This window comes from Polypterus senegalus, chromosome 18 (assembly GCF_016835505.1).
Source record: "Polypterus senegalus isolate Bchr_013 chromosome 18, ASM1683550v1, whole genome shotgun sequence".
NCBI lineage: Eukaryota > Metazoa > Chordata > Cladistia > Polypteriformes > Polypteridae > Polypterus > Polypterus senegalus.
The window spans coordinates 62508441-62519798 of record NC_053171.1 but is presented as its reverse complement, the minus strand read 5'-3'; the positions used below and the strand labels follow the sequence as shown (position 1 = coordinate 62519798).

Sequence of the window (11358 nt, the reverse complement as noted above, 5' to 3'; positions counted from 1 at the left end):
TTAGTCTTAAACACCAGCACTCACTGTTTTAGTTGCCCCTTTTTAGCCATTAGATGCAATTAAATAAGGGGGCAGTTGCTCACCACATAGCTTATTTCCATTTACACAACTGTATATTCATCATGAACTTTCTGCTTTAATAAAATATTTGGAGAGAAAGAGAAGAGAAAAAAGTGAAGGACTGAGAATTACTCATCTGTTGTAGGCCTCAAATCCTTGGAATGATATTCTTAGAAAGAAAAAAAAAATGATATAAGAACGAATAGACACTTCAGGTTTTTAATTAACCAACAGGGTTGGAACAAAAACTTGCGGTCACTGCAGCCCTCCAAAACCTTGATTTAACAAGTCACTATTAAGTACTACATACTGCTGATTCTGAAGCAACTCTTACACTAAAGTGGGTTCTGAACAAATTTAAAGTGTCATGAAGTACTGCATATCCCATATGTTTATGTGTATCCTAAAACTACATCACTTCATTACTCTATATTAATTTCTTTCAACTCCCAAATGGTCGTTGGTGTGAAGACCATATTACCGTAACAGTAAACATTTTTTGCAGTCCATTTGATAGTTCTCTAATTCTTGCAGCCAGCATTCCATTCAAAAATAATTTAAATTCTTTTTCATCATACATAGAAAACTCACAGAAGTAAATCTAACTAACTAATTCTCTTTTAAAATTTAAATTGGGCTAGTTACAACATGCTTGTCAAAGGTGTCTTGTCACAGAGTGGGTAGTACAAACTACAATCTGTCCCAGTCCAGGCATTTGCACTGTGGTAACTGCCAATGTCCTACCTTAAACAAATGAAGTCAGAATTAAATTACAAAGGCTCCAAGAAGCAGCTCTTTTCACTGTGGCAATAGGAGCACAGAAACACTCTAAACACTGCAAGCAGACCACTTCCGGGGATGTGAGCTTAGCTCTCTTCCACTCTGTCCCCACTTATTTTCACATCACCCACTGAGAATGCAAATCCTGCTAACTATGCCAAGGTTTTGTTGTGGAGTGGGTCACGTGCACCACGTTAATGGGAAAAAGATACACAAAACCAAATTTACGGTTAAAAATTCAGATTTTCAAAACTGGATACCAGGAAAATAAAATGCAGTCAGTATGTTTACAGGACATTTTCATTACACATATATGCCTCATTAACATCATAGGTCTTTGTTAGAACGGAGCAGGCCATATGAATTTGATCTTCATCCTCATTTAACATTGTAGTGAAATACCTGTGCCAGAAGAGGTTGAATCAACAACTCATTACATTAGCTACCACTGGGACACCAATATTTTAAGGATGAATGACAACATTTATTTTTAAAGGCAGTATGGCAAAAAAAGGCATGTTCTGTTTTATTCTCAGAAAATAGGCTAAAAACTAACCAGGTAGCTTTTTAAGTTTTTGAAAGTTGTTAAATAATGCTGAACATTCAACGTAATAGACAGGAAACAGATAGAATTCTTTATTGTCATTATACATAGACATAATATTTTGTTGGTAGGACTTGGCTTCAAGGCAGAAATCTTAAAATACACAATATACTAAAAATAATAAAATAAACATAAGTATAAAAGACAGCAACAATAAAACATCATCAAGTCCAGACTTTTCATGAGGTAGTACGCCTGCATAAACCAGTGATCTGTGTGCTTTGGTCTGCAGTGGAGGAATATAAGTGTGTGTGTGTGTGTGTGTTTCATTACGAGGGAAAGTGCGTGTGTATGTCTACAGTGGGGCAGGTTAGGGGTAGATGTAAATGTATGTGTGCATCATCAGGGGCAGATGGACTTCACAGCTCTGGGGAAAAAGCTGTCTTTCAGTCTGCTGGTACGTGTTTTTATGTTTCTGTACCGCTTTCCTGAAGGCAGTGGTACAAACAGTCCATTTCCCGGATGGGTGAGATCCGCAGCTATACATTTGGCCCTCTTCTGCACCCTTCAAGCATATACAGAGTCCAGGTCTAGGAGAGGACTTCCCACGATCCCCTGTGCTGTTCTCACCACCCGTGCCAAGTCCTTCCTGTCCTGCGCAGCTGCCGTACCACAGTGTCATACTGTGACAGAGAATGCTTTCTATAGCGGATCTGTAGAAGTTTGTCAGGAGCTGAGAGGAGAATCCTGAGGAAGAAGAGTTGTTGTTGGACCTTCTTTACCAGGTGAAATGTGTTTAAAGACCAGGTCAGATCTGATGTGAGTGGATACCTAAGAACTTGATATTGTCCACACACATTACAGCCTCCTTAAGTATGAATTTAGGAGCATGTTCTGTTCTTCTGGACCTCCTATAATCCACAATGACCTCTTTGGTCTTGCTGGTGTTCAAGATGAGGTTGTTGGCTGAGCACCATAGTGCTAGGTGTTGTATCTCCTCTCTGTAGTGAGTGTCATCATTGTCTGATATGAGACCCACCACGGTCGTATCATCCGCAAACTTCACAGCTATATTTGTGGCATGGATGGCAGAGCAATCATGCGTAAATGATGTGAAGAGTGCTGGGCTGAGCACACAACCCTGTGGCATGCTTGTGTTCAGAACCAGTTTGGCTGATGTAAAGTCTCCAATTCTAAACACCTGAGGCCTATTGGTGAGAAAGCCCCTGATCCAGAGACACAACAATGTGGACAAACCCAGATTATGAAGCTTTTGTACCAGTTTATCTGGGATTATAGTGTTAAATGCTGAACTAAAATCGACGAATAGCATCCTAACATAAGTGTTAGGGCACTGCAGATAAGTCAGGGCTGTGTGAAGTACAGTGATCCCTTGCTATATCGCGCTTCAACTTTCACGGCTTCACTCCATTGCGGATTTTAAATGTAAGCATATCTAAATATATATCACGGATTTTTCACTAGTTCGCGGATTTCTGCGGACAATGGGTCTTTTAATTTATGGTACATGCTTCCTCAGTTTGTTTGTCCAGTTGATTTCATACACTTCAAAGCTCTAACAGCCCGTATTGATTTTTGATTGTTTTCTTTTCTCTGATTGATCCCTTCATTGCGACCACTTTATCACGGTGCTTCCCATACTTAAAAGCCCAACAGCCCTATTGATTTTTGCTTGTTTACTTTTCTCTCCCTCTCTGACATTCTCTGCTCCTGACCCACACACTCCTTTGAAGAGGAAGATATGTCTGCATTCTTTTAATTGTGAGAAAGAACTGTCATCTCTGTCTTCTCATGGAGCAGTTTAAACTTTTGACTAAAGGGTGTTATTTCATGTCTAGAGGGCTCTAATAATGTTAAAAAACGTATTTAGAAGGTCATAAACAGGTTTTCTATGCTCTAACTGCGAAAATATTAGATTTATAAATAAAGAATCCTACTTCGTGGAAATTCATTTATCTGTCTGGAGCGGATTAACCGCGATAAACGAGGGTCTACTGTATAACTGTGCGGAGAATATTTATAAACAGTGTGGGAGAGTTTCTAAGGGCTTAAAATATACACTGCCTGACCAAAAAAAAAGTTGCCACCAAAAAAAAAGGTCACACACTCGGTAATATTTCGTTGGACCGCCTTTAGCTTTGATTACGGCACGCATTCGCTGTGGCATTGTTTCGATAAGCTTCTGCAATGTCACAAGATTTAGTTCCATCCAGTGTTGCATTAATTTTCCACCAAGATCTTGCATTGATGATGGTAGAGTCTGACCACTGCGCAAAGCCTTCTCCAGCACATCCCAAAGATTCTCAATGGGGTTAGGTTCTGGACTCTGTGGTGGCCAATCCATGTGTGAAAATGCTCCCTGAACCACTCTTTCACAATTTGAGCCCAATGAATCCTGGCATTGTCATCTTGGAATATGCCCATGCCATCAGGGAAGAAAAAATACATTGATGGAATAGCCTGGTCATTCAGTATATTCAGGTACTCAGCTGGCCTCATTCTTGGAGCACATACTGTTGCTGAACCTAGACCTAACCAACTGCAGCAATCCCAGATCATAGCACTGCCCCCACAGGCTTGTACAGTAGGCACTAGGCATGATGGGTGCATCACTTCATCTGCCTCTCTTCATACCCTGATGCTCCCATCACTCTGGAACAGGGTAAATCAGGACTCATTAGCCCACATGACCTTCTTCCATTACTCCAGAGTCCAATCTTTATGCTCCCTAGCAAACTGAAGCCTTTTTTTCTGGTTTGCCTCACTGATTAGTGGTTTTCTTACGGCTACACAGCTGTTCAGTCCCAATCCCTTGAGTTCCCTTCGCATTGTGCGTGTGGAAATGCTCTTACTTTCACTATTAAACATAGACCTGAGTTCTACTGTTGTTTTTCTTCGATTTGATTTCACCAAACGTTTAAGTGATCACCGATCACAATCATTCAGGATTTTTTCCGGCCACATTTCATCCTCAAAGACGATGGGTCCCCACTATCCTTCCAGTTTTTAATAATGCGTTGGACAGTTCTTAACCCAATTTTAGTAGTTTCTGCAATCCCCTTAGATGTTTTCTCTGCTTGATGCATGCCAATGATTTGACCCAATTCAAACAGACTAACATCTTTTCCACGACCACGAGATGTGTCTTTCGACATGGTTGTTTAAGAAATGAGAAGCAACTCATTGCACCAGTTGGGGTTAAATAACGTGCTGCCAGCTGAAAGATAATCGCCCATGCAGTAATTATCCAATAGGAGGCTCGTACCTATTTGCTTAGTTAAATCCAGGTGGCGACTTTTTTTTTCGCCAGGCAGTGTATAAAAATAACCATACAAACATATGGTTTCTACTTTGCGGATTTTCACCTATCACGGGGGGTTCTGGAATGCAACCCCCGCGATCGAGGAGGGATTACTGTACTACTGAGATGGCATCTTCTGTCAATCTGTTCCTCCTTATTGTCACATGTACAAGGTACAGTGAAGTCCTTCCTTACATACACTAATCAACATGCAACATGTCACAATTCTCTTGCACCATGATTAGCAAGAACTACCACCTTACCTTGAAAAATCTGTCATTCTTACCGGAGATTTATGATTCAAAACAATTGGACTTTTTGAAGAAACAACTTCTAAGCCAACATTTGAAAGCACCCTACTCTACCCACTGACCTGCTCGCATTAGCAAATGCTATTCAGCTACGCTCTTAGCACTGCCACTCCCAAACCCTTCTGTGAGCTACACAAAGATAAACGTTTAAGGGTAATGTGATGTGTGGCAATCAAGATTTTATTCATCCTGTAAGTGACAAAAAATTCTGAACGGGACAGGTCGAAAATTTAAAATGCAGTGGAGATCCTGTTTTGACTAGCAATTAAAAAAATGTGGAAGAGAAAGTAAACGTCCACCTATCCATTATCCAACCCACCATATCCTAATACAGGGTCACGGGGGTCTGCTGGAGTCAATCCCAGCCAATACAGGGCGCAAGGCAGAAATAAACCCCGGGCAGGGCGGGCACACACACACATCAAGCACAAACTGGGGACAATTTAGGATCACCAATGCACCTAACCGGCATGTCTTTGGACTATGGGAGGAAACCAGAGCACCCGGAGGAAACCCACACAACTCCACACAGGGAGGACCCGGAAAGCGAACTCGGGTCTCCTAACAGCGAGGCAGCAGCGCTACCCACTGCGCCACCATGCCACCTAAAAGGTAAACAGCAAACGTTAAATCTTTACAATACAACCTAACAAGGTCTTAAAAGTTATGAAAGTGTAATGAAGAGAACAGATCTTCTTTTAAGGTCTAAACAGATTAACCGTTTACAGGCATTTTAACCCAGTCAAAGCTACTCAGTGGTTCAGTAAAAACGCATTTAACGGTAGTCCGATGCAAACTGGAGGCAAGACTTCCCAAGCTTGCGCTTTGCTTACACACACTCACTACACTTTGTCAAAACAGCCACTGTAAATGAAAGGCTGCTTATTCTCCACTCACATTCCCTTTTAATTTGTACCAAGAAGCATTCATTTGCCAGTTCTTCTATTTCATAAAACAAACGGTTAAATGACCAGTAATGTAAACTCAGATCTCACTGTATTATGCACTTATAATATGCTAGAGAAGTGTTTTGGCTTTATATTGTTTTTAAAAATGGAAAGAGTTTAGATTTTCTAGATACTTTTAAACTACAAACTAGGAAACACTCATACCTTCTGTCCTAGAGGAAAGATGGTTCATGTGTTCCTTAATTTGCTGCACGTCTTTCATGCTGTAACAGTGTGTATGACTGTCTTTTGTGCTTGGAGTGTGTGACATGATGAAACCAATCAGTAAACCTGTCAGCAGCTAATGCAGTGGTTCTTTTCCTGTCAGAAATGCTCCATGCCTGCACCACTGCTCTTTTCCTGTCAGCCATAACACCTTGCTGCTTGCTTTGAAAAGGACCTGAAAGCCAAGGGACTACCCCCACCAATTTGTGGGTCATGTTACAAGTATCACATCATAAGGTCTCAGGGATGTGGTGGTGGGGGTCAGGGCTGGGGATGTTCAACTCCCAGTAGTTTTATTTACTTATGCTAAGTTAGCCAGAGGGGAGGCGGTTGCAGCACATTCTCATTATTATCAGTTTTATATTACAACATCCTCAGCTGCTCTGTCCAACCAGACTGTGAAACGATACGACCAAATCAAAAAGGTTTAATTTTGTATTAAGTCGTAGAGACAGGCTTGTGTGTGTTTATGTGAGAGAGAGAGAGAGAGAGAGAGAAAGAGCTGACAACCAATAAGGGCTCAGCTGGAGATACAATGCATATAACGTAATTACAAGGAATAAGGAGCAAGGCACCAACTCCATCAGGCTATAAGTTATTGGCTGTCAGGAAAAGGGGCAAGCTTGCAAAACTTGACACTGTGCTTGAAAGTCATGTTGACATCAGATTCAACATACCCTACCATTTTTAGTCATGTAATATGACATGCTCAGGTGACAAGTTCAGCAATTGGACAGAACAAGATGATACCTGCACTTATTGAGAACACCTAAATCCAAGCTAAAATGTTCCATTTTGTACTCAGTAAAAGTAAAAGATACATTAACACAGAGAACTGTAGGGATATACTCAGCATGTTGCATTCAGCACTCTGTGCTATGGTATTAACAGTATAGCTTAGTTTATGTAACATTAACTCCTCCTTGTTCACAATTAAATTATAAAATGGTTTTCACTTACCTGAGGTGAGTCCAGGAGACACAACAGCTAGAAATACTGCAACAGGCAGACGTAAAACAGACAAGCTCGCGACTGCTCTTATCTTTGGTGCTACCATTCCATTGCTCATCTTTTATTCCACCTTCAAACCACAGATTCTGTTGGGCTTAACCTGTGAAACAGAGTAGACAATTAAACCATACTATTAAGTTCTGTGCCACACTACTACATCATTAAACAGAATGGAAAACAAAAATTATATTTTTTTCCCAAATAACCAATAAAACTCCTAAAGCTTTATAACCAATAGTGCAAAGTGTACCTGGTAAGAAACGAAAGAGATGCTATTCAAATGATAAGGTTATTTTAGTGTGTATCTTTATTTAGCAGTGAAATAAGTGCTATAGTGATGGAGAAGTAGACTCAGGCAACTCCTCTCCCTAAATATGGCCAGGTCACATTATGTGAGTTTTCCAGCAAATTTCAGTCACAGACTTCATTTACATTAGAATCTTGGCGAGCCAGGAGCAGTTGGCATGGTATTACCATGACGGTCTGTCGTGTAGTCTAACATTTTGGACGTCAGAAACAGAAGGGAATCTTGGCTGCCTAATGTCTCATGCTTTATGTTCTATGACAGAATGGAGGAAAGAAGGGCTTAATTTGCAATAATACTTGTAAACGCTTCACACAGCACCAGCTCCGTCAAGGCAGCATGTTAATGGATGTCATAAAAAAAAGGGGGGCAAGTGTAAACCGACATCCTCAGGTGACAAGATCAATAACTGCAGTCATCGAGTCTGACATATCCTACAAGTATAAGTCATGTTAATTTAACATGGGCTATACACAAACTTTTGTTCTGTTCTTTCTGATAAATTAAGCAGATTTCCCCCAAATTTTCAGATCCTTCATACATTTAAATATAGAAATTTATAAAGTCTGATTATTTGGGTAATTATCTAACTGGATGTTTACCATGTATATAAAAATGTGTAATAGTTGCTACCTTGGTCACATTCTTCATGGTTTAATCCTGAGATTAGAAACCTTATTAACCACAATACATCTATGTCATGTCAACACTGTGCAACTCCATAATATGTTACTTTATACCATGCAACATTACATGGCAGTGCTATGAATTTCTTGCAGTATTTTTTCTCTTTTACAGTGTTGAGCCATTTACTTGTAACAAATCCAACACTCCAACAGCGCAGCACCAAACATTTCTATGAGGAGAAAAAAAAAAACTATTTACAAAGTGCCATGAAGCAAATGATGAAAAGCACCCTAGAAGCTTTAATGGTAGTAAAAATGGATGCAGGAATTTCTGGACCTTTTAAACTTGTCCAAATTGAGGGACCCTCTTACCATAGGGGTCAGACCAGTTTCATCCTTTGGGAAAGCTATATTAAAACTTGCATTCAAAAAAAAAAAAAAAAACCATTACATGAGCAGAAGACGACTCCTATTCATGCCTTTATTTAAATGCAATAGCCTCTGGGGGTTGGTTCACCCTGTATTTTAGCTGCAAGTCCCTGAAGGCAACACCATAAGTGACAAAATGACTGGATAGACAACAGGGATCAGGTGAACAAAGACTACCTGTATCTATGGAGTTTAAAAGGCTGCATCTGTCCTTTACTCTTTGCAATTGTGTGCTTAGAGACCACAGAGCAAACAAGAAGCGCAGCCAACTTTCTGCTGGTAAATAGTTCCCCCACCCTGCACTGGAATGGTACAATGTGAGCAACAGCTTCCTTGTTTTGGATTGAATATGATCACATGATTAAAACTTGTATGGAGAGACATGCAAAATTAACCATTTAGTGGATAAATCATATTTAAGTCTTACTTAAAAAAGGTTAAGTTATGAATAAATTCATTTTCAGCAATTCCAAAGCAATACAGAATTCAAAAATAGCTTAGACACCACATTGTTAGATACCACAATGCAAACATTGAAAGGTATATTCCTTACTCAACAACCCAGGACACAATGTTTATTCCAAGAAACATTATTTACTAGTCAAGAAAAGTCCAAACATTATAGGGAAGTAGAACTGCTCAAATTTAAAACCAACTTCCTTAATAAAGCGGGCCTGTGGTTTTATAGTTTAGTTAGTTCCAACGCTACCTGTGTAAGCAGGTTTATTAAAAATGTAAATGTAGTTTCACATTTCCTTTTACAGATTTATCTGCCCTATAAGGTGGACAGTGGGCCTTTCTTTAAAGAACAAAAAACCTTTCACTTCTAATTTGCACCAAAAGAGGAATAGCAAAGCTTGCCAAAGTGTGCCCTTTCAGGAATGTCAGTAAATATGGTAACATGACCAGGACCCAAGAATCAAGATTCTGTAAAGCTGAATTTAATGAAAAAAAAAAAAAGGTTGCTTCATTTGAGCACTTGTTTAAATAAGAACACTTTAAAGGTAGATTATCAAAAAAGACAGAAGCTTTTCCATTCCTAAGTATTTTTAATAGATTGACACCGAATCACAAAGTCAATAGATGGCAGGACCGAATTTTGTATTTTCTTACATCCAATTTTAAGAAAAAAATGTTTTATGAATACTTTAATTAGTACTCCACAATAAAAATTTAAGAAACCTGGTCACCATTACGTTTCTGATAAAATGCCACCCAATAGTGACCAATGCTGGACCATAGCAAACAAATCAAAAAAATCCATGGGAAAATCTGACGTTTCTTGTGTCCATTATTCTACTTGTCTAGTCATCCAAGTGAATGCTCACAGCATGCAAAACGTAATACTTTTTCGCTAAAACACTGCTAAATAAACAAACCTGGTAAATGAGAATACTTCACAAACAAGAAGCCCCTTGGCACAGGATTGTATTTTTAAATGAAAAGCCTACCTCTTCCTCTCATTCAATGGTCAAGAGTCCTACCTTCAATTTAAAAAAACAAAACCATGTCTTGGGGCTAAGAAACATGAGATGTTTTTTTTTTTCTCAGCTACCCACTACAAGCTACATGGTTTGGATAAAGAATTCCAATAAGAAGCAGAAGATAGTCAGTTTTACTGATGGTGAGTGTTCACCCTCTTTGGACAGTCCCGGAAAGCTTACAAAAGGCCAAGCACATTTATAAAGTGAAAAGTACTTGAAAATGACATCTAAGTGACATGATAATGAGTACATTTTTAAGCCTTTGTATTTAATTTGCAGAAAATATTACAGCTCATTCCTCAATAACCATGATGATCAAACTCCTTAAGCTGGAGTCTGAACCCAACACATTAAGACGTGCCACAAAATCACATGGCTATGAACTGGAAAAAACAAGTTTTGAAAAAAGAACAGCTTAGTCACCATCCCAAAAATCAATATGCAAAGATATATATTAAAAACTGGCAGTAGTCAATGATTGCACAATGAAAATGTATAAAAGCATTTCAGGAACAGAAAACATAGTGTATTGAAAATTATTATGTGCAATGAAGTGTATCAACCTTATGCCCAACAAATGGTTTTGTAACAAAATTGAGCAAGAATGTAAAAACCTTCACGCCCAAAGTATCACACGTTACTGAATAATAAAAAAAACTAAGTCTTGCAAGTAGCTGGAGGAAGTTTCTAACATTTCTGAAATCACAGCCCCACTTCAAAACTTTAAAATTACTAACAAATTAATGCTGAAGTCATACGCCACAGTATTGGACTTAACGTGCGAAGAAGAAGAACACACAAGTTGTTGGGGGTCTTCTCTTGTTCAGCATTAGCTCTTCAAGGCAAAACGTAGCTACTTAAGTAGGGTTCCTCGACCTTGGCACTTTATATGATATTTATTGTTATGTGGAGGGGGAACAGTGCCAAACCCAGTACAGTACAGTAGCTAATTTACTCCAATTATGTCTTCTCCTTCTTCCTTAAAGACAGCAGCGCCACTTGTAGAAGACTTACACCAGCATAAATGGGTGCAGACAATACTTCTCAAGGATAATGTAAATAAAGGTATTTGCTACTAATTTGCCCTTGCAGTCTCAAGGGCATGCTTCAAAGAAATCTGCCATATTCACTGAGTCAATGCAACTAAGATATGGTCAACATGTACCTTGCATACGAGACAACATTTCACACCTTAACAGGCTACCTACTTTTGCTGAGTTACACAACAGTTGCCTTGTTATGAAATGTTACTATCACAAAATAAGATAAAAAAAAAAATTTAGGTTGGCATCTGCTGAAAGAAAACAAAAGGTTT

The 11358-nt window shown here is 39.1% G+C and overlaps 1 protein-coding gene across 1 annotated transcript in view; it reads right to left on the bottom strand.

Annotated features, from left to right (window-relative positions):
• LOC120519178 (sushi domain-containing protein 6-like) overlaps positions 1-11358 on the bottom strand; it is an 82991-nt gene that overhangs the window by 68603 nt on the left and 3030 nt on the right. The window contains exon 2 of the mRNA XM_039742362.1: positions 7150-7300. Coding sequence (XP_039598296.1) covers positions 7150-7258 — 109 coding nt within the window. The 5' untranslated portion in view covers positions 7259-7300. The remainder of the gene's footprint in view (positions 1-7149; positions 7301-11358) is intronic.